Source organism: Aedes albopictus, chromosome 1 (genome assembly GCF_035046485.1).
Source record: "Aedes albopictus strain Foshan chromosome 1, AalbF5, whole genome shotgun sequence".
Lineage (NCBI taxonomy): Eukaryota > Metazoa > Arthropoda > Insecta > Diptera > Culicidae > Aedes > Aedes albopictus.
In genome coordinates, this window is record NC_085136.1 from 172408759 (window position 1) to 172434019 (window position 25261).

The 25261-nt window shown below is 40.1% G+C and overlaps 1 protein-coding gene across 3 annotated transcripts in view; it reads left to right on the plus strand.

The window, feature by feature from the left end:
* The first annotated feature begins 2315 nt into the window (after positions 1 to 2315).
* Positions 2316 to 25261, plus strand: part of LOC134287559 (uncharacterized) — a 48828-nt gene continuing 25882 nt past the window's right edge. For all 3 annotated transcript variants that reach the window (XM_062849660.1, XM_062849581.1, XM_062849617.1), the window contains exons 1-2: positions 2316 to 10106; positions 11306 to 17295. In XM_062849660.1, the coding sequence (XP_062705644.1) occupies positions 2316 to 4451 (2136 nt within the window). In that variant the 3' untranslated portion in view covers positions 4452 to 10106; positions 11306 to 17295. The remainder of the gene's footprint in view (positions 10107 to 11305; positions 17296 to 25261) is intronic.

The following is a 25261-nucleotide window of genomic DNA, read 5'->3' on the forward strand; positions in this document are numbered from 1 at the left end:
TGATGCTCGTGTTCGTCGTTATTCCGAGTTCGGAAATTCTAGTATCCAAGATGTTGTTTTTGAGTGCGTCGGGTATTCTCGCTTATGTATTTTTTTTCGGATTCTTCGATGGACGATCGGAGAATCAGCGAGTGGTGTGAACGAGTGCACATTTAATATGGTTGGACCGTTTGCATGCTGAGACCAAAGCCAAACATAGAAAACCAGCTGGTCAGGATTACCCGGTTGTCGTAACGAAAGATGGTTTTATAAATTCCACATCTGATCATTACAACAATAGAAACCAGACTGAATCCATCCACCTCATCACGAATCCCCGTACCGTTATTTTCGACCCGTATAGGCTCCGAGTCGGAACTTTCTCCCTCTCTCTCTTCCCCACACTGTTTTTCGCGCGATGCTGGCACCGAATGAGTGCTCTTCTGTTTTCGCTCTCCCGATTTCAATCAAATTAAACTTTCGTTCAGTTCTCGATCTTTCTCTTGTTTACACGCTGGTTCGTTTAGGGGTGCTTCAAACAGAATGTTTGATTTTCAATACACACAGATATAATTCTAATCATTTAATCTATGAATCTTATCACATCCACTACATTATCCCCCTTCTCTACTCTGCTTAATTATTTCATTAGACATGTTTTTGTAATCCAAATCCAATCCAAATTCAATTCATATACAATCCAGATTCAAACATAACCCTATTCAAAACCAAATTCGATTCAAATCGAATCCAATCCAAAGTCATTTCTAATCCAATCCACATTATATCCAAATCTAATACTATTTCAATTCAAATCCAATATAAATTAAATCTGATCCAATTTAATTCCAAATCCAATGCAAAACAATACTAAAACAAATCCAATTTGATCCTAATCCGATCCAAATCCAATCCAATCCAAATCCAAACTCAATCCAATTCCATCGAAATCCCGTCCAAATCGAAAGGGACGTGTACGATTTGTAAACAATCTCGCGAAGTAGTCGTCTACTATTTTAACGTTTTTCGTCGTGTAATACTTGTTAAAAAAATTGTAACCGTTGTCGCGTCCGTTGTGTTGTGAATTAGTTAATCATTCTTGTGCTCTGGATAAATTGAATTCGATCCATTGGAAGCTGTTAATTGGGAATAAATTCACCCGATATACCAGTAGTCATGGCGATGGAGAAGAAACAATGCAAAGAATGCAAGCTGGAGATCAACGATATTGAGCCCGTGCGGTGTGGCTTCTGCGAGGCTTTTTTTCACATTAGCCAGCAGTGCTGCGGCTTCAATCACCGAGCAAATCGAGACATTCTCTCGCAGGGCAAAGCGATGTTTATTTGCAACGATTGCTGGGTCGAATTGAACGGTCGGAGTATAAAATGCTACCTGAACGATAAACTAAATACCCAGTCATCGGCTCAAGTGGATGATACGTCGGATAATTTATCTTCACAAGTTCAACTGCTCGCCGATGCCGTTGGTAAATTGACCAAGAAGGTTGATGTGTTGTCGTCTGGTCAACTCGGTGGAAATCAAGTGAATCAATCGATTACGCCTTCATTTCGCAAGTGGCCAAAAATTGGAGTAAAACGTCCGCGTGTGGAAGCCGAGCAATATGACTCCACCGCTCTAAATATCGATCGTGGTACCAGGGCCATTGATCTCAGCGATTTATCAATCGGCTCCATCATTCCTACCCCGACACCACCAAAATTCTGGCTGTATTTATCGGGCTTTCATCCACTCATTTCGCCCGATGATGTGCAGAAGATTGTGGCGCGTTGCTTAAATCTTTCATCACCGTGTGACGTGATTCGTCTGGTACCAAAAGGGAAGGATGTTTCAAACATGTCGTTTGTCTCTTTCAAAATTGGTCTCGATCCGTCGCTGAAGGAACAAGCTTTGTTGGCGTCAACTTGGTTGGAAGGGCTCTCATTTAGGGAGTTCATGGAGCAACCAAAAAACTACCGCCGCTCGCTGACCAATCAAATGGACATCAACCAGACTCCTATGTAAATCGTTACAACTCGGACGGATATTCTACCAGCTCACCTAACCCGCTACTGGGACGCACCGAAATAAGTCCATTGGAAGCCCTGAAGCCCCCCATCGCAGTCGAGCCATTCCAGCCAGCGTTCAGCAGTCGTCCCGGTCCTGCGTGTGGGAGTGGTGTAAGGGTCTTCCAAATCGAAATCGAAGGCAAGTACATCTCCTGTAATCATTCAGCAGTCCCTGATCCGTGCATCGCTTCTAGACAATTGACGACCGTGCCAGTAACGCTTGCTTCGCAAAATGATGATGACGATGTTAATAGTGTGCCTACTATCGAGATGATGCCACATATGATCAGAAATCCATCTTGGCCTCCTTCATCCAATCGATTGCATCCACCGGGATGCACGCCTGCCAGCCTCATGGAAGCCCCTGAGCCCCTCGGAACGGTCGAGCCATTCCAGCCAGCGACCAACAGTCATCCCGGTCCCGTGTTCGAGTGTGGTGAAGGGGTCTTCCAATCCGTAAACGCAGGCAAGTACAACAGTTTTGAGAACAATTATATGCCGTTAACGTCCATGCCTTGCAGTTGCCCTGCTGAATCGCTATCACGTTCGGACCTAGGTGGCAATGCAGTTTCCTCCAGCAATCAACTAACGAATTCGTCTGTTCGATCAATGCCTCCGTCATCACCGGGATGCACGCCTGCCAGCCCAATGGAAGCCCTTAGTCCCCTCGGCACAGTCGAGCCATTCCTGCCAGCGACCAGCAGTCATCCCGGTCCTGTGTCCGAGTGTGGTGTCAGGGTCTTCCAACCCGCAAATGCAGGCAAGTACCATAGCATAAAGAACAATACTCTCCCGTCAACGTTGTCTGCTTCCAGCCATGATTCATCTGGCGATAGTACATACAATGCTATTTGGATGTATTACCAAAACGTCCGTGGCCTAAGGACGAGGATAGATGAACTGCTTCTAGCGACAAGCGATTGCCGCTTCGATGTGATAATCCTGACGGAGACCGGATTGAACAACAGCATTACCTCGCAGCAGCTGTTCGGTTCTGGTTTTAATGTGTACCGCTGTGATCGGAGCCCCGCCAATAGCGATAAATCTCGATTTGGAGGCGTTTTGATTGCTATTGCCCAGCGATATGCCAGCAGGGTTGTGCATACGGTATGTGGTCGAGGGTTGGAGCAAATCTGTGTGTCGTCGACAATCAAAGGTAGGAAAGTATTGATTTGTGGTATCTACATTCCACCGGATAAAAGCCAAAACGTGAGTATTATCAACGATCATCTCTCCTCGATGAATGAGCTTTGCGAGAAATGCTCACCCGGTGATGCTGTATTGGTATGCGGCGATTATAATCAGCCCCACATGAGATGGTGTGTAGCTGAAAACTCTATTCAATGCAGTGTTTCTCTACTACCGGTAGCTAGCAGCACTCTGTTGGATGGAATGGATTATTTGTGCCTCGTCCAAAGAAATGTTGTCCGCAATCAGCTTGATCGCACTCTCGACCTGGTTTTTTGTTCACCAGATTGTGAAGCTGTGGTGAACTGCTCCTTGGATCCGTTATTGCCCGTTGATTCTCACCATCCACCACTCGAGTTTTCCATACCCGCATGCTTGGTACGTGATGATGGGACTGAACGACCTCCTGAAAACAGACCCTTGAACTTTCGTAAGCTAGATTTCGTAGCCCTTTTGGAATATTTGCAAACTGTGGATTGGACCGCTGTTACTAACTGCTACGATGTCGACGATATGGCTGAAAGTTTTTGCACCGTCTTAAATAACTGGCTTGTTTCAAATGTCCCTCGAACCCGACCGCCAGTCTTGCCTGCCTGGAGCACTCCTTATTTGCGGAAATTGAGACGTGTTCGCAATGCATGTCAACGGAAACTTCGCCACCAACGAACACCTATCAGTATTCGAAACTTTCAACGAGCTAGCAATGCATACCGTTTTAAAAACGCCTCTCTGTACAAGTCGTACGTTTTGCGTATTCAAATGGGCCTGAGGAGAAATCCTCGTGGTTTTTGGCGTTTTGTTAACTCCAAACGGAAAAGTCATGCAATCCCAGCGAATGTCTATCTGAATGAAGTACATGCTGTTTCTGCGAAGGAGTCGTGTCAGTTATTTGCCAAGCATTTTTCATCTATATTCGCTACAGACCCCGCTTCAACGTTGGATATTGTAAACGCAACCCGTGATGTACCCGTTGACGTCGTGGATATTGGAGTGTTCAATATTAATCCGGAGATGGTCAAACTGGCAGCGAAAAAACTTAAACGATCGTTTGTTCCAGGTCCCGACGGTTTACCAGCAGTTGTAATTTGTCGCTGTATCTGCTCTCTCGCACAGCCTTTGTGTGATATTTTCAACCGTTCGCTACAGCAGGCCAAATTCCCGCGTATATGGAAGCAATCGTTCATGATACCCGTTTTTCAAACGTGGCGATCGTCATGATGTTACGAACTACCGTGGCATCACTAGTCTATCAGCTGCTTCAAAACTGTTTGAAACTATAATGCGTGGAATACTTCTCGAAGCTACAAAAAGCTACATCTCTAATGATCAACACGGGTTCATGCCAAATCGGTCAGTCACTACCAATATGCTTATTTTTACGTCGAAATGTATTACGACTATGGAAGATAATGCACAAGTGGACGTAATCTACACAGATTTGAAGGCAGCGTTTGACAAAATTGACCATAGGATATTGTTGCACAAATTGTCCCGTCTCGGAGTCGCTACGCATTTAATTTCTTGGTTGGAGTCTTACCTTTCGGGGCGAGAGCTTCGGGTGGCAATTGATGGCTGTGTTTCATCATCGTTTTCCAATAAATCTGGAGTTCCTCAAGGAAGCAACCTCGGGCCACTACTGTTCATTCTGTTCTTCAACGATGCAGCTTTGGTTCTAGACGAAGGATTCAAGCTTGCCTATGCTGACGATATGAAATTGTATATTGTGGTTCGTACCGAGGATGATTGCAGGCGCCTGCAGAAATCTTTGACATTATTTGCAGACTGGTGCAATAGAAACAAATTGATTTTGAGCGTGGAGAAATGTCAAGTGATCACCTTTCATCGCTTGAAAACCCCAGTTATGTTTGACTACCATATCAGTGGAAATGTTTTGAACAGAGTTACCAGTGTAACAGATTTGGGAATTCAGCTGGATGCAAAAATGACTTTCGATCTGCATCGATCTGAAATTGTTTCTAAAGCGACCCGACAATTGGGCTTCATTTCCAAAGTAGCCAAGGATTTCTCGGACCCGCACTGCTGGAAATCGTTGTACTGTGCTCTTGTGCGCCCAATTTTGGAGAATGCTTCGATCGTATGGCATCCTTATCAAGTTACGTGGTGCATCAGGATTGAGCGGATACAGAAACGATTCATTCGCTTGGCACTCAGGAACTTGCCATGGAGAGACCCCGACAATCTGCCACCATATCCTGATAGATGCCGCCTACTGGGACTGGATACGCTGGATCGACGACGAAAAGTACAGCAATCCTTGATGATTGCAAAGCTATTGAATGGCGAAACTGATGCTCCTGACCTGCTATCTTTGCTGAATATTCGTGCACCTATCAGATCTCTTCGCGATACAACGTTGTTGCAACCGAATTTCCATCACACCGTGTATGGTTACTATGAACCTATGTCTGCGTGTATCCGTACGTTTACGGCAGTTGAGGAGCTTTTTGAGTTCAATGAGTCGTCAGGGCGTTTTGCTAATAGAATTAGGTCTGTGTTAAACTAGATTAGTATATTTTATTCATTAAGACAACATTGTCAGATGGATTATTTTAAATACAAATACAAATACAAATACAAATACAAATCCAATCCAAATCTAATAAAAAAATCAATCTTTATCTAATCCATATCTAATTCGAATCCAATAAAAATCAAATCCAATCCATATCCACATTCAATACAATTCAATCCATATGCAATCTCCATCCAAACCAAATCCAATCTAAATCTACTCAGTATCCAATCAATATTCAATCCAAATTCCCTCTATATCCAATTCAAATTAAAGCTTAATCCAATCCCAATCCAAACCAAATCTCAAGATCTAAATAAAATCCAATCCAAATTCAATTTAATCCTTATCCGATCCAATACCAATCCAAATCCAATTCAAACCAACATTCAATCCAATTTAATTCAATTAAATCCAAATCCCATCCTAATCCAACCGAAGTCCAATGAAATCCTATCTAAATCTAATCCATATCTAATGCGAATCCAACCCAAATCAAATCATGTCAAAATTCCAGCCAAATCCAAATCAAAACATAATTTTAATCCAATCCAAATCCAATCTTAATCCAATCAAAATCTTATTCAAATCCATTCCAAATTCAATCTGCATTAAATTCAAATCCAATCCGAATCCAATCCAAATCCAATAATTTTAATCCAATCTTAATCCAATCAAAATCTTATTCAAATCCAATCCAATCTAAACTCCAAACCAAACTCCAAATCCAAATCAAAATCCAATCCAATCCAAATCCAATCCAAACCCAATCCAGATTCAATCCAAATCCAATCAAAATGCAATCGAAATCCAATCCAAACCAAATCCAATCCGCCCGCGAAAGCAATTGAGTTCCATCTTGTTTTAATTCAATCTAAATCAAATTCAATGCCAATCACATCCATTTAAAATCCAAACCAAACTCAGCCTAAATCAGAACCTAATCCAATTCAAAACTAATTAATCTTCAATCCAAATCCAAGTCTTATCAGATTCCAATAAATTCATTTCCAATTCTATCAAATCCGATAAAAAAATTATGGAAATTTTATTTCATATCCAAATTAAATTAAAATCCAATACAAATCAAATTTTCATTCCATTGATGCGATGGGAACACTCTCTAAGTCAGCTTCAATTTAATTTTGCTCAGACAACCCGACAGGAGAAATTTCTCCCAACTGGCGAAAGCCCTCTATCACATTCCCATTTCATCGAAAGTTGGCCGCGATCAACACCCGGCTTATGTTCCGAAAAAGTAATTACTTGAAAGAATCTCGCTATCCAAATGACTATCACAATACAATCCAAGCTCAATACCAATCCAAACCTAAGTCAATCATTACCAATCCTAGGCCCAATTTTCGTCCCATTTTTGCGGTGAGAAAATTCTTCAATCTACCCGACAGAAGCCTTTACAATTCATAATTACATTAAGTTTGGAGAACTCTTCCCCAACTGACAGATAACCTTCCGTTGATTCAAAAGCAGAACGGCAGAACTCTCAGTCTACATCTACAAGGTGTTTTTCCATCCCATTCACATGGCATCGAAATTCAACAGTAGCCAAATCCAATTCAAATCCAATCCAAATCCAATCCGCTCCCGAAATCAATTGAATTCCATCTTGTTTAAACTCAATCTAAATCAAATTCAATGCCAATCACATCCATTTAAAATCCAAACCAAACTCCAAATCCATTCCAAATCCAATCCAAATCCAATCCAAATCCAATAAAAATCCAATCCAAATCCAATCCAATTTAAACCCAATCCAAATCCAATCCAAACCCAATCCAAATCCAATCCAGATCTAATCCAAATCCAATCCAAATCCAATCCAAATCCAATTCAAATCCAATCCAAATCCAATCCAAATCCAATCCAGATCTAATCCAAATCCAATCCAAATCCAATCGAAATCTAATCCAAATCCAATCCAAATCCCAATTCAAATCCACTCCAAATCCAATCCAAATCCAATCCAAATTCAATCCAAATCCAACCCAAATCTAATCTAAATCCAAATCCATCGCAAATCCAAATTATTCCAAATCCAATTCAAAACCAATCCAAATCCAATTCAAAACCAATCCAAATCCAATAAAAATCCAATCCAAATCCAACCCAAATGCAATCCAAATCCAATCCAAATCCAATCCAAATCAAATCCAAATCCAATCAAAATCCATTCGAAATCCATGTTTAATCCAATCCAAATCCAACTCCAATCAAAATCAAATCCAAATTCAACCCAAATCCAATTAAGATATAATACAAATCCTATCTCAAGTCAATACACAATAGATCCAAGCCTACTCCTTTTTTTCAATCCAAGTCCAATCAATATCCAATACAAATCCAGTAAATTACTCATACAGTTCTTATCCAATCTCAATCCATTTCTAATCTTACTAAAATTAAATCTGCACCCAATCTGAATCCGATTTGAATCCAATCAAGTTTTTAGACCAAAGTTAAACAGAATCATATCAAATTCAATGCCAACACAAATTGAATCAAATCCAATTCAAATTCATTTCAAGTGCGATCGAAATCTAGTCCGAAATAGTCAGCAGAAATTTTATCCAAGTCCAATCAGAAAATCAATCCAAATCAGTTGCAAATCCCTAATCAGTTCAAGTCTAGGCTCAAGTACAATCCAAACCATGGCCAAACTCAACTAAATTTCAATTAAAACATATTTTAATCAAAATGCAATCGAATACATTGTAGATCAATCAAGAACCATTTTATACTGCTTTCAAGCCGTTTTTGCTTTGACGCTCCACAAATTATTTCCACTTTCCAACACTCTTTATTTTTCTAAATTTTCCAACCAGTTTTCATTTTTTTTCATGGGCCTCTCAATATGTTCTCCCCTTTTTTTCATTCATCGTTTGTTTTTCTACCAAGGCCGTCTCTCAGTTTTCAGTTTTTTTTTTGAATGCTTTTACTAATACATTTTCTTTTTTTTTTTCAACCATCGTTTTCGTATTTTTTTTCTTTGCATTTCGTTTTATTTTCTCCTTTTTTTTCTCACATCTTTTTTACCAAGGCCGTCTCTCTGTTTTTTTCTTCCCTTTTCCAATACTTTTTTCTTTTTTTTTTTTCAATTTTCCAACCATCTTATTTTTTTTCTTGCCTTTTTACCTTTTTTTTCTCATCCATCATTTTTTTTTTTTTTACCAAGGCCGTCTCTCAATTTTCAGTTTTTTTTTGCATCCCTTTTCCAATTCTTTTCTTTTTTTCATCCATCGTTATATTTTTTTTCTCTTTGCATCTCGTTTCGTTTTCTCCTTTTTTTCTCGTCCACGTTTGTTTTTTTTTCCTAAGGCCGTCTCTCTGTTGTCAGTTTTTTTTGCTTTCTTTTTCCAAAACTTTTTTTTTCTCAATTTTCCAACCATCTTTTTCCGCCTTTTCTCCTTTTTTCCAGTTGACTGCCAGATTGCTAATTTCTAAAAGTTGACCTCTTTTCACACATGTCCATTCAACCCCCGTCTCTCCGTCGATATCCCATCCAACCACTCTTTCAGTAAAGCCTTCCATTTCCCTTCTTCCGCAATAGAACAACGCAAACTCCCGATGTACCCAAATCAAACTCGCATTCTGAACCCCAATAAAAGCAACAACATTTAAATTTGCACTAAATCACACTTTTCCACTTGCCACCGAACGATTTCACCAAATCAAATATTTTGTACAAATGGCCTACCGGCTGTGCCATTGTCGTAACGAAAGATGGTTTTATAAATTCCACATCTGATCATTACAACAATAGAAACCAGACTGAATCCATCCACCTCATCACGAATCCCCGTACCGTTATTTTCGACCCGTATAGGCTCCGAGTCGGAACTTTCTCCCTCTCTCTCTTCCCCACACTGTTTTTCGCGCGATGCTGGCACCGAATGAGTGCTCTTCTGTTTTCGCTCTCCCGATTTCAATCAAATTAAACTTTCGTTCAGTTCTCGATCTTTCTCTTGTTTACACGCTGGTTCGTTTAGGGGTGCTTCAAACAGAATGTTTGATTTTCAATACACACAGATATAATTCTAATCATTTAATCTATGAATCTTATCACATCCACTACACCGGTGAGTTCGTTCCTTATTATTACTTTTTATATTTGAACATGACATGTATGGGGATTTCGGAGGGGTAGCCTAAGGAAGTTAAATGAACTGGTTTCCGGGCAAATGTTCGTGGGGTGGCCAGACTTTGTCACGAGATAACAATTATCATGTTGTTTTCCGAAGGTCTCCAGTGAATTTAGCTTACCCTGCTACAACAAACCATCAGGTAGATCATTCCGTTCCGGTATGACTCTGCAGCCATAGGTAATAGGCCTGTCCAGCATTTCAAAAATGTTCTCTGATTCTAAAGTCCACCCCCATATTTTGATTGGCATCCTATAAGAAGTAACTGGTCAAAATTTCAGCCAAATCCATTGAAATTAAGAGGTGCATCAAATCAATTTTGTGTTTTTCGACTATTTTTGAACTTCAAAAAATCATAACTACACTAAAACTTGTCAAAACTTAATTCTTTTGACAGAAATTGAAAGCTATACTTGTTTGCTACAACTTCTCCGAACAACGTGTGCCAATAAAATTGAAGGAAACATGTGTAATTATCACATTTGTAATCAGAAAAACCTTAAAAAGTTGATTTTCTGAAAGATTTCGTTCTGGAACACCCTAATATACGTAATAAGTTGGATTTTTCAAAACGGCATCATATTCTCCAATATTTCGTGGTTATTTGCTTCCTTGACACCAAAGCTGTAGAAGTTGAGCAAAAATTACTAAAATTCGTGAAAGCCAAATGTGGCCTAAAAACTAGCTTTTCGGGTGCAATCACGCTTTGGCGCGCAAAAAGTGGCATCGCGTCAGCACTGATATGATAGCCAACACCTGTCATCACGCTTGTTTGTTATCACCCGTGATAGGGGGTAGCCAAGGCAAACTACAAGGAAGCAAAGCTACTACGTTCAGTACAATTTCGCGCCACAGCGTGATTGCATCCAAAAAGCTAGTTTTTAGGCCACATTTGGCTTTCACGAATTTTAGTAATTTTTGCTCAACTTCTACAGCTTTGGTGTCAAGGAAGCAAATAACCACAAAACATTGGAGAATATGATGCCGTTTTGAAAAATCCAACTTATTACGTATATTAGGGTGTTCCAGAACAAAATCTATCAAAAAATCAACTTTTTAAGGTTTTTCTGATCACAAATGTGATAATTACACATGTTTCCTTCAATTTTATTGGCACACGTTGTTCGGAGAAGTTGTAGCAAACAAGTATAGCTTTCAATTTCTGCCAAAAGAATTAAGTTTTGACAAGTTTTAGTGTAGTTATGATTTTTTGAAGTTCAAAAATAGCCGAAAAACACAAAATTGATTTGATGCACCTCTTAATTTCAATGGATTTGGCTGAAATTTTGACCAGTTACTTCTTATAGGATGCCAATCAAAATATGGGGGTGGACTTGAGAATCAGAGAACATTTTTGAAAAGCTGGACAGGCCTAATAGGTAATCCTTGCGCTGATGGTGGGCACACAATCATCATCATCATCATCATCATCAAATGCGAAAAATAAAAGAAAAATATTTATTATCAACTGAATGTGCATTGAAATCGGCGCTAGGACACATGACGTGACGAACTTTTCAATATTAGTTAGATAAATACACAAAAACCAGAGCAGAATTTTATACATCCTTTAGCATTAATTATTATGATAAAATCACAGACAAACAGACGTAACACTCTGATAATTCACATCGTATACCGATTTAACGGTCTTTTTCAAAATTTGATAGTTGGTCAACTGCCCAACCGTGGCGCTCGCATCGTTTTTGTTCGAGTTTGACGTTTGCTCACTACCGCCACCTAGTTGGTGGTCGGCCAAACATAGGCCTTTTAGCATTGGGCGAATATGTTTCCGTGACTATGATTTGAATAGAAAAATGTTCGAATGTGTTACGTCTGTTTGTCTGTGATAAAATGGAAAGAGCTCACCAATCAACATCCTTCGAAGTGTCCAGTGCGTATGTGCTGCAGCATCTTCCACTAACTGGCCTCTTCTCCGAAATCACACTGAAACGCTACAACTATACACGGGTACGACGATGTGTACATTCAAATTGACGACGACGACGACGCGGCCGGTCCGAATGAAAAAAAGCGGCCTCTTCACTTCGCCACCAAAATAACAGTAAACCTCCCCGTACGAAGATAAGCACAGTCAAATCGGCGACGACGACGACGCGGCCGGCCCGAATGAAAAAAGCGGTCTCTTTACTTTGCCTCCAAAATCACATTAAACCGTCCCGTACGAAGATGAGCACAGTCAAATCGGCGGCGACGACGACGCGGCCGGCCCGAATGAAAAAAGCGGTCTCTTCACTTTGCCTCCAAAATCACACTCAGTTTCATTGATGGTTACAAATTTCCGTTTAATTTATTGTTAAAATTTCCGTTTAATTTATTGTTAAACTATTATGTAACAGTTTGGTTCTTTGTTATAACTCTGAAAAATGGATTGTAAGTCCACAGTTTGGTATGCTGTCTTACGAAAATTTTATTCGAGAAAAATGCCAAATTTTTATTGTAACATAACTTAAGGACAGACTTGTTAGAATCTCAAAATGGCCGCCACAATGGCCGACTTTGGCACCTACTCACAATTTCGAGGGCACAAATCTCTTCGTAAACAAACCCAGCGCAGGAGCGGACCTGGTGTGATGGTTAGAACACTTGACCATCACGCCGAGGACCTGGGATCGAATCCCACTCCCGACAAAACTCGCAAAAAATGTGAGTTCTTCCTTCGGAAGGGAAGTAAAGCGTGGGTCCCGAGATGAACTAGCCTAGGGCTAAAAATCTCGTTAATACAGATAAAAAAAAAAAAAAAAAACCAGCGCACCTGATCTTCTTATTTTAAGCTTGTTACGAGTGAGCAAGAACAGAATAATGAAAAGCACTGTTGTCTGAAGCTTACTTCTTGAGATTTGTGCGCTTGAAGTTCTGATGTACTGTTGAAACGGAATTTCAAGACGTTTGTCCTTAACCGCCTATCCCCCATATTGTAATTTTTTCGATAACCATCTACCACACTGTTGAAATTGTTTATGGTACTGTTGATTTATTGTTGCTTTGGATGTTATACGGTACTATGGAGATACTGTAGTAAACAGTATGGTAAACAGTACTAGTACGGTTCATGGTTATGCGGGGCATTAAAGGGTGATATACGACAATTCAATAATTCTCGGATACTTTTTCAAAACGACGTATCAACATAGGATTTGCGTGTATTATACGTCGTTTTGAAAAAGTAACCGAGAATTCAACACTGCAAAAACTGAATAAATGCAATGTACAAACTAGACAATATTGCTCTAACAATACAATTATAAAAGCTTTACTCTTATGGTAAACAAACGAAATCAAGAAGAGTGAACAACCTTACGGTCAATTCTAGCGGTTTTCAACACTTCTGGTTCGACTTCCTACCAACTTAATCCCCGTTTGAACCACCGATCGACGACTTTCTTCAGCATAAGATTAGTTTTAGAGATGACCTTTTCTCTTTTCTGTTGACTGCTATCGCATGCCAATAATGAAACCACAATTTGCATAATGAGCAGTGTGCGAAGGGTGTTTTAATTTTCTTATATTGATTAAATAACATGCATATATATTTATCAGTGATTTATCAGAATGTGATTACAGGGATCTATTACACATGACATAGTTGCTTTACCCTCTACTGCAGGGGTTCTCAAACTTTTTCAGCTTGCGACCAACTTTTGATTGTTACAGAATTTGGCGACCCACCAGCACGTATTTTCATAACATACGTCAATTTAGCTTTCTTAGTTTTTGATAAACTTACTTCAGGTAGCATTTAATCTTACACATTTAGAGTATTTTTTTTTGAATTTATAGTGCTCTCTTCGATTTTTGGAAAAGTAAAAATAAGCTTAAGATCCTCGAGTGATCAGTTTCAGTAAACTTTTTGTCAAATCTGACGAATGAAGCACCGAACTACGCTGTATTTGTTTGTCCTGGCTTTGCTCACTTGTTAAAAGAGGTAGATAGTTCAAATTAGGCGCAATTGTTTACGAATTTTCAAGATTAGTGCCCTTGAAAACAAATTCAACCAGTCTAACTTCATGCAATACTAAACTTATTTTACTGCTATTATATTGAAATAACTTTTGAGCTGTTCTTATTTCTGTATACTCTCAGATTATTGGAATTCAGTAGATTTTTACCGAAGTTCAGTAAAAATAAACAAACAATTCGGAGAACATCATTAAACGTTCTTTGGTTCCGTCTCGATTTTTTTTTTCACAGTACACAAGAAAAACCCAAAATTTTACCAGAATGCTAAACTTTCTAGTTTCAAAATCTATTTCAGAACGCAGATAGAAGTTTCGATGTTCAGTATACTATAGACTAAGACTTATAATAGAAAAACTTTAATAGAATCAATGAGACCTAAATACTAGAAATAACTCTGTAGATTTTCCAAGAGAGTATTTTTAAATTGGAAAATGGATAATAACATCATTATTAACATTGATTACATTGATTCTCTTATGTTTTGATATACACTAGAGTGCAAGTTGATAGAGAGGCTGGGTTTGCCAAAAGGGTTCGCTACGCCAAGAAGAGGAGATGGTTGATAGTGAATAAATTGGCGCCTATCTACTTCATATTATTAGATGAAACCTAGTGCTTCCATGAGCTTGGTTTGGTTGGATAACACCAGCTTTGTGCCCATTTCCATTCGAATATTGGTATCTCAACGGCTGTTTTATATGCTATACATTTTGAATCGTTCGAGGGATTTCAGGTAATCTTTGAGCAAACTAGCGGCTGCAACATGGTTTTGATGTTGTGTGTTTCCGTGGAAGGGAGGGGAAATACATATGTATGTTTGTGCTTCTTTATTCAAGGCTCGATTCTGAGTTACTATCCTGTTTCAAGAAGATAAGACATTGATTCGGTAATCTTCATTTGAACAAACAGATCTTTGATATTAACCCTCGAGCGATCGCGCTGTTGTATTTTGTACAACACGTTGAAAAAATCTCGCTTTTTGTACCCAGCATTAGCGTGGTGCTGACGCAGGTAGTCAACCGCGCGAGTTACGGAAGGTTAATATTCGAAAAAGGATTTAGAAAATTGAGTGTAATATCAAATGAAGAGTTTAAATGAAACCATTAGGTATTAAAATGAACATTGTATAAAAAGGAATAAGTAACCCAAGGGGCGTCGTTGAATAAAGAGAGGGAACTTCATGTATGTTTTGGTGGTTGGATCAGATTAAAACGATAAATAAGTTTATAATCAAGTTTATAGAAATCATAATCATAACAATTATTAGATTTTGGGTTTCTAGTTAGACAACTGAAATGGTGTCGAATTGAATTGTGAATCTGACTAAATTTTTTGATAATGATGAGTAATTATCAGATTATTCTTTGCATACATTTGGAATAGTCTATTTTATGAGGCTAGTCAAACGGCAGAACTCCGCGCTCTGATGTTTACGTTTTCAATCATCATCCGGTTGATGATGGTTAATGACTGCGCGCAAGTCAAGCGTAGTTTTTGAAACTGGCTAAAACAATAATTAGAAATTTTTATTTAAATTCTTTTCGGCAAGTTAACGAGTCAATCGCAACGAAAAAAATACCTGATTAATTTATGAGATTTGTATTGCTTCTGCAACTGCTTTTGAGCCTTTTTTGGCACCAATTTCTCATATCTCCAATTTGTCGCACAAGTACCTTTTCAAAAATTACACGAGATTCCAGCAAAACAAACGTGCGGGGACTTCTCTCAGTTGACGCCGCTGCTGCGATCAGCTGTTCTGAAACGTCTCGTAAAATAGCTTATGAGCCATTTTACGAAGTGACAACAATGTTGATGATAATATTGGTTTTCACGGGTTATTGGACGCTACCTCCTGTCAAAATTCATTCATAAAATCGGCTCGTAAAATGGACTATAGTCTATTTTATGAGGCTAGTCAAACGACAGAACTCCGCGCTCTGATGTTTACGTTTTCAATCATCATCCGGTTGATGATGGTTAATGACTGCGCGCAAGTCAAGCGTAGTTTTTGAAACTGGCTAAAACAATAATTTGAAATTTTTATTTAATTTCTTTTCGCAAGTTAACGAGTCAATCGCAACGAAAAAAATACCTGATTAATTATTGAGTTTTGTATTGCTTTTACGACAGCTTTTGAGTCATTTTGGCTCAAATTTCTCATATCTCCAATTTATCGAACAAGTACCTTTTCAAAAATTACACGATATTCCAGCAAAACAAACGTGCGTGGAATTCTGTCAGTTGACGCCGCTGCTGCGATCAGCTGTTCTGAAACGTCTCGTAAAATGGCTTATAGTCTATTTTATGAGGCTGGTCAAACGACAGGATTACGCGGTCTGATGTTTACGTTTTCAATCATCATCCGGTTGATGATGGTTAATGACTGCGCGCAAGTCAAGCGTAGTTTTTGAAACTGGCTAAAACCATAATTAGAAATTTTTATTTAATTTTTTTTTTCGCAAGTTAACGAGTGAATCGCAACGAAAAAAATACCTGATTAATTATTGAGTTTTGTATTGCTTTTACGACATCTTTTGAGCCTATTTTGGCTCAAATTTCTCATATCTCCAATTTATCGAACAAGTACCTTTTCAAAAATTACACGATATTCCAGCAAAACAAACGTGCGTGGAATTCTGTCAGTTCACGCCGCTTCTGCGATCAGCTGTTCTGAAACGTCTCGTAAAATGGCTTATTACATTAACGTGGAGTCTGAGGGGCAGGGATGGGAACACTCACTTTCAAAGAGTTACACTCACTCAGAAGCGTGCAATCAAGAAACGATGTATGGACTACTTTTGCATTGTGGATTGTGGTTTTGTCTAAAACATTGCCGAATAGAGTAGGGGTCGCACACGCATACCAAAGTCGTGACAGAGTTATAAAAGCGACTCTCCACGAGGTGAGTGTAATTTACATTCACCTCGTGGAGAGTTGTCTTCGCAGCTCCCTCACGACTTCGGTATGCGTGTGCAACCCCTACTCTATTCGGAAAAGTTTTAGACAAAACCACAATGCAAAAGTAGTCCATATATCGTTTCTTGATTGCACGCTTCTGAGCTGAGAAAATGGCAAGTGAGTGTAACTCTTTGAAAGTGAGTGTTCCCATCCTTGCTGAGGGGATTTTGATTTGTGCTTAATCGAGTATGGAGTCATGTCATTTGAAGGTTCATGGAGTGCTGTAATTGGTAGATGGGTGTTGCTTTATGATGGTTCAATGTTTAGACATATCATTGTTCGCAGTTAATCGGTGTGTGTAATCAAAGAAGGAAAATATTAGAGGAATGGAATGTTGTGGCTGTTATTTGAGTAATGAGTGACTAGATCGTTTGTGATATTTCGCGACGGTATTGCTGTAAATCATCAATATTTCAAGTGTAACAACTAAGTACGTAAATTCATTAACACAACGTTATTATCGAAATGTTATTGTTCATAACCTACATACTACAACAAGTAAATATACAGTACAGTAAGAGATGGAAAAATGCTACATAGTACTTTCTTTGAGATGTTTGATAGGAAAATATGAAATTGGTTATTAGAGCGAGTCCATGCTGAGGGTTTCGGGTTAGATTCCCGTTCGATCCAGGAACCTTCTGTAGTACAAGGTTTCTTGGACTTCCTTGTGATTGGAATGTCTTCGTGTCTGCTGCACGATGTAAACCCATCCGTTACCAACCCCCCCTAACGAGAGTGCGAAAAAAATACTCTTTTCGTTATAACTTTTTTGTTTTTCAATATTTTTCTACCAAATTTTGACACAATAAGTGGATATCCTCCTAATTTAAGGATTTGCTAGGGATTGTTGGAATGGCCACCTGGTTCCGGAGTTATTCCGGAATCAAAGTGGGTCATTCGATTTGGCCATTTTGGAAAAAGTAAATTTTCGATATGAGAGCCGTTCAGTTTTCAGACCTAAATGCACTAGAATGATAGAAAAACTTGTCTAGAAGTCCATCCCGGTCACTACGTGCCTTGGAACCCGTTTTACGGATGTTCCGGGGAACCGGTTCCGGGGTCAATTTTTAAATATGATTCAATACCATCATGCGACACCTCAAACTTCGTGGTTTTTCAAAACGCATCATTCTGTGCTGTTTTGGCGTTGTCTGAAATACTGTTGGCCATTTTGGAACCGGTATTCGGATTTCCCGGGAATCGGTTCCGGTGGTTCCGAAGTCCAATTTTCGAAAATAAACAAACACCATCTTGTGACATATCAAACTTCATGATTTTGAAAATTATGGCATTTTATCATAATAATTGGCCACTTAGGATACATTTGGCCATTATGGAATCGGTATACAGATTTTCCGGAATCCAGTTCCGGGGCCAAGTTTTGAAAATGGTTCAATACCATCATGCGGCATCTCAAACATCGTGATTTTCAAAATACATCATTCTGGGTTAATTTTGCGTTATCTGAAATACTGTTGACCATTTTAGAACCGGTATTCGGATTTCCCGGGAATCGGTTCCGGTGGTTCCGGGATCAATTTTTAGAAGATGAACAAACGCAATCATGCGACCACGAGCGAAACCATTGATTGCTTTCGTATATTTATGCTTTGAACCAAAAACTGCCACTGTTGGGTATTCATTCTGAGAATGCATCCAGGAACGTCTTCCGGAGATTCCTCGAATTCCGCAACCTCTTCAAAGAATTCCCTCCGGAATTCATCCAGGAGGTTCCTCTTGAAGGATGTTCTTCCAGTTTATTCAATCCAGCGAGGTTACCAAAAACTCATTCCGAGGATTCCTCTAGGAGATTCCTCCGAAAAGTGTCAGGAATTCCGTTTAGGGATTACTCCAGGAGTTTCTTATGGAGATTTGATTCCGGGGATTCATCCAAGAATTCCTTTTAGACATGCTTCCTGGATATTATGAGGGTTCCTCCAGAAATTAATTACAAGGAATTTTTCAAAAATTCGTTTCGGATGATTTCGCCTAAAATGCTTCCGAACGCTCTTGCACAAGTTACCTCCGCAAGCCCCGGAGGTTCCTCCAGAAGTTTCGTCCGAAAATTCAAACAGGTATCACCTAAAGAATATCTTCAAAATTCCACCAAAGATTCCTTCAGGACTTCCTTCGGGAAACTTTCCAAGGATTCCTCCAGGAATTTCCTCAAAATATTCCGCCAGGAGTTCTTTCAAAAAATCCTTCTATAGTTCCTTGAGAAATTTCTTCAGGAATTCTCCCAGTAAGTTCCTCCAAGCATCCCACTTTCAGAAGAACCCCTGGAGGAACTCCCTGAGGAATTCCTCCGGAAACTCCTCCAGCAATTCCTCCGGAAAGTCCTCCAGGAATTCCTCCGGAAATTGCTCCAGGAATTCCTCCAGGAGTTCTTTCAAAAATTCCTTTTATAGTTCCTTGAGAAATTTCTTCAGGAATTCTCCCAGTAAGTTCCTCCAGGAGTTCCTCTGGGAGTACCACCGAGCATTCCTCAGGGAGTTCCTCCAAAAATTCCTTTAGGAATCCTTCCAGGAATCCTTCCTTCGGAAATTCCTCCAGGAATTCCTCCGAAAATTCCTCCAGGAGTTCCTCTGGAAATTCCTCCAGGAATTCCTCCGGAAATTCCTCCAGGAATTCCTCCGGAAATTGCTCCTGGAATTCCTCCGGAAATTCCTCCTGGAATTCCTCCGGAAATTCCTCCAGGAGTTCTTTCAAAAATTCCTTCTATAGTTCCTTGAAAAATTTTTTCAGGAATTCTCCCAGTGAGTTCCTCCAGGAGTTCCTCTGGGAGTACCACCGAGCATTCCTCAGGGAGTTCCTGCAAAACTTACTTTAGGAATCCTTCCAGGAGTTCCTCTAGGAATTCCTCCAGAACTTGTTCCAGGAATTTTTGCAGGAATTTCCTCTAGGGACTCCTCTGACCGAAAGTTCCTTCAGGAGTTCCTCCGGAAATTTTTTTAAATTTTCCTCCAGGAGTTCTTACAGCAATTTCTCCGGGAGTTCCTTCAAAAAATATTCCGGGAATTCCTACAACATCCAACTTCCAGAAGAATTCCTGGAGGAACTTCCAGAGGAATTCCTGGAGGAATTTCAGGAGGAACTACTGGAGGAATTTCCAGAGGAACTCCTGGAGGAATTTTCGGAGGAATTTCCGAAGGAAGGATTCCTGGAAGGATTCCTAAAGGAAGTTTTGGTGGAACTCCCTGAGGAATGCTCGGTGGTACTCCCAGAGGAACTCCTGGAGGAACTTACTGGGAGAATTCCTGAAGAAATTTCTCAAGGAACTATAGAAGGAATTTTTGGAAGAACTCCTGGAGGAATTTCCGGAAGGCGTTCCTGGATGCATTCTCAGAATGAATACCCAACAGTGGCAGTTTCTGGTTCAAAGCATAAATATACGAAAGCAATCAACGGTTTCGCTCGTGGTCGCATGATTGCGTTTGTTCATCTTCTAAAAATTGACCCCGGAACCACCAGAACCGATTCCCGGGAAATCCGAATACCGGTTCTAAAATGGCCAACAGTATTTCAGATAACGCAATATTAGCCCAGAATGATGTATTTTGAAAATCACGATGTTTGAGATGCCGCATGACGGTATTGAACTATTTTCAAAACTTGGCCCCGGAATTGGATTCCGGAAAATCTGTATACCGATTCCATAATGGCCAAATGTATCCTAAGTGGCCAATCATTATGATAAAATGCCATAATTTTCAAAATCATGAAGTTTGATATGTCACATGATGGTGTTTGTTTATTTTCGAAAATTGGACCCCGGAACCACCGGAACCGATTCCCGGTAAATCCGAATACCAAATCCAAAATGGCCAACAGTATTTCAGACAACGCCAAAACAGCACAGAATGATGCGTTTTGAAAAACCACGAAGTTTGAAGTGTCGCATGATGATATTGAACCATATTCAAAAATTGACCCCGGAACCGGTTCCCCGGAACATCCGTAAAACGGGTTCCAAGGCACGTAGTGACCGGGACGGACTTCTAGACAATTTTTTCTATCATTCTAGTGCACTTAGGTCTGAAATCTGAACGGCTCTCATATCGAAAATTTACTTTTTCCAAAATGGCCAAATCGAATGACCCATTTTGATTCCGGAATAACTCCGGAACCAGGTGGCCATTCCAACAATCCCTAGCAAATCCTTAACCCTTCCGTTACCAACCCCCCCTAACGAGAGTGCGAAAAAAATACTCTTTTCGTTATAACTTTTTTGTTTTTCAATATTTTTCTACCAAATTTTGACACAATAAGCGGATATCCTCCTAATTTGAGGATTTGCTAGGGATTGTTGAAATGGTGACCTGGTTCCGGAGTTATTCCGGAATCAAAATGGGTCATTTGATTTGGCCATTTTGGAAAAAGTAAATTTTCGATATGAGAGCCGTTCAGTTTTCAGACCTAAGTGCACTAGAATGATAGAAAAACTTGTCTAGAAGTCCATCCCGGTCACTACGTGCCTCGGAACCCGTTTTACGGATGTTCCAGGGAACCGGTTCCGGGGTCAATTTTTAAATATGATTCAGTACCATCATGCGACACCTCAAACTTCGTGGTTTTTCAAAACGCATCATTCTGTGCTGTTTTGGCGTTGTCTGAAATACTGTTGGCCATTTTGAAACCGGTATTCGGATTTCCCGGGAATCGGTTCCGGTGGTTCCGAGGTCCAATTTTCGAAGATAAACAAACACCATCTTGTGACATATCAAACTTCATGATTTTGAAAATTATGGCATTTTATAATAATGATTGGCCACTTAGGATACATTTGGCCATTATGGAATCGGTATACAGATTTTCCGGAATCCAGTTCCGGGGCCAAGTTTTGAAAATGTTTCAATACCATCATGCGGCATCTCAAACATCGTGATTTTCAAAATACATCATTCTGGGTTAATTTTGCGTTATCTGAAATACTGTTGACCATTTTAGAACCGGTATTCGGATTTCCCGGGAATCGGTTCCGGTGGTTCCGGGATCAATTTTTAGAAGATGAACAAACGCAATCATGCGACCACGAGCGAAACCATTGATTGCTTTCGTATATTTATGCTTTGAACCAAAAATTGCCACTGTTGGGTATTCATTCTGAGAATGCATCCAGGAACGCCTTCCGGAGATTCCTCATCGAATTCCGCATCCTCTTCAAAGAATTCCCTCCGGAATTCATCCAGGAGATTCCTCTTGAAGGATGTTCTTCCAGTTTATTCAATCCAGCGAGGTTACCAAAAACTCATTCCGAGGATTCCCCTAGGAGATTCCTCCGAAAAGTGTCAGGAATTCCGTTTAGGGATTACTCCAGGAGTTTCTTATGGAGATTTGATTCCGGGGATTCATCCAAGAATTCCTTTTAGACATGCTTCCTGGATATTGTGAGGGTTGCTCCAGAAATTAATTACAAGGAATTTTTCAAAAATTCGTTTCGGATGATTTCGCGTAAAATGCTTCCGAACGCTCTTGCACAAGGTACCTCCGCAAGCCCCGGAGGTTCCTCCAGAAGTTTCTTCCGAAAATTCAAACAGGTATCACCTAAAGAATATCTTCAAAATTTCACCAAAGATTCCTTCAGGAGCTCCTCCGTGAATTCCTCCAAAAGTTCCTCCAAGAATTTCTCCAGGAAGTTCTCCTGAAGTTTTTATAAGTTTATGAGTTTTTATGAGAATTCCTCCGAGACTTCCTTCAGGAAATTTTCCAAGGATTCCTCCAGGAATTTCCTCAAAATATTCCGCCAGGAGTTCTTTCAAAAAATCCTTCTATAGTTCCTTGAGAAATTTCTTCAGGAATTCTCCCAGTAAGTTCCTCCAAGAGTTCCTCTGGGAGTACCACCAAGCATTTCTCAGGGAGTTCCTCCAAAACTTCCTTTAGGAATCCTTCCAGGAGTTCCTCTAGGAATTCCTCCAGAAGTTGTTCCAGGAATTTTTGCAGGAATTTCCTCTAGGGACTCCTCTGACCGAAAGTTCCTTCAGGAGTTCCTCCGGAAATTTTCCTCCAGGAATTTTTTACGGCACTTTCTCCGGGAGTTCCTTCAAAAAATATTCCGGGAATTCCTACAGCATCCAACTTTCAGAAGAATCCCTGGAGGAACTTCCAGAGGAATTCCTGGAGGAATTTCCGGAGGAACTACTGGAGGAATTTCCAGAGGAACTCCTGGAGGAATTTCCAGAAGAACTCCTGGAGGAATTTTCGAAGAAGTTCCTGGAAGGATTCCTAAAGGAAGTTTTGGTGGAACTCCCTGAGGAATGCTCGGTGGTACTCCCAGAGGAACTCCTGGAGGAACTTACTGGGAGAATTCCTGAAGAAATTTCTCAAGGAACTATAGAAGGAATTTTTGGAAGAACTCCTGGAGGAATTTCCGGAAGGCGTTCCTGGATGCATTCTCAGAATGAATACCCAACAGTGGCAGTTTCTGGTTCAAAGCATAAATATACGAAAGCAATCAACGGTTTCGCTCGTGGTCGCATGATTGCGTTTGTTCATCTTCTAAAAATTGACCCCGGAACCACCAGAACCGATTCCCGGGAAATCCGAATACCGGTTCTAAAATGGCCAACAGTATTTCAGATAACGCAATATTAGCCCAGAATGATGTATTTTGAAAATCACGATGTTTGAGATGCCGCATGACGGTATTGAACCATTTTCAAAACTTGGCCCCGGAATTGGATTCCGGAAAATCTGTATACCGATTCCATAATGGCCAAATGTATCCTAAGTGGCCAATCATTATGATAAAATGCCATAATTTTCAAAATCATGAAGTTTGATATGTCACATGATGGTGTTTGTTTATTTTCGAAAATTGGACCCCGGAACCACCGGAACCGATTCCCGGAAAATCCGAATACCAAATCCAAAATGGCCAACAGTATTTCAGACAACGCCAAAACAGCACAGAATGATGCGTTTTGAAAAACCACGAAGTTTGAAGTGTCGCATGATGATATTGAACCATATTCAAAAATTGACCCCGGAACCGGTTCCCCGGAACATCCGTAAAACGGGTTCCAAGGCACGTAGTGACCGGGACGGACTTCTAGACAATTTTTTCTATCATTCTAGTGCACTTAGGTCTGAAATCTGAACGGCTCTCATATCGAAAATTTACTTTTTTCCAAAATGGCCAAATCGAATGACCCATTTTGATTCCGGAATAACTCCGGAACCAGGTGGCCATTCCAACAATCCCTAGCAAATCCTTAACCCTTCCGTTACCAACCCCCCCTAACGAGAGTGCGAAAAAAATACTCTTTTCGTTATAACTTTTTTGTTTTTCAATATTTTTCTACCAAATTTTGACACAATAAGCGGATATCCTCCTAATTTGAGGATTTGCTAGGGATTGTTGAAATGGTGACCTGGTTCCGGAGTTATTCCGGAATCAAAATGGGTCATTCGATTTGGCCATTTTGGAAAAAGTAAATTTTCGATATGAGAGCCGTTCAGTTTTCAGACCTAAGTGCACTAGAATGATAGAAAAACTTGTCTAGAAGTCCATCCCGGTCACTACGTGCCTCGGAACCCGTTTTACGGATGTTCCAGGGAACCGGTTCCGGGGTCAATTTTTAAATATGATTCAGTACCATCATGCGACACCTCAAACTTCGTGGTTTTTCAAAACGCATCATTCTGTGCTGTTTTGGCGTTGTCTGAAATACTGTTGGCCATTTTGAAACCGGTATTCGGATTTCCCGGGAATCGGTTCCGGTGGTTCCGAGGTCCAATTTTCGAAGATAAACAAACACCATCTTGTGACATATCAAACTTCATGATTTTGAAAATTATGGCATTTTATAATAATGATTGGCCACTTAGGATACATTTGGCCATTATGGAATCGGTATACAGATTTTCCGGAATCCAGTTCCGGGGCCAAGTTTTGAAAATGTTTCAATACCATCATGCGGCATCTCAAACATCGTGATTTTCAAAATACATCATTCTGGGTTAATTTTGCGTTATCTGAAATACTGTTGACCATTTTAGAACCGGTATTCGGATTTCCCGGGAATCGGTTCCGGTGGTTCCGGGATCAATTTTTAGAAGATGAACAAACGCAATCATGCGACCACGAGCGAAACCATTGATTGCTTTCGTATATTTATGCTTTGAACCAAAAATTGCCACTGTTGGGTATTCATTCTGAGAATGCATCCAGGAACGCCTTCCGGAGATTCCTCATCGAATTCCGCATCCTCTTCAAAGAATTCCCTCCGGAATTCATCCAGGAGATTCCTCTTGAAGGATGTTCTTCCAGTTTATTCAATCCAGCGAGGTTACCAAAAACTCATTCCGAGGATTCCCCTAGGAGATTCCTCCGAAAAGTGTCAGGAATTCCGTTTAGGGATTACTCCAGGAGTTTCTTATGAAGATTTGATTCC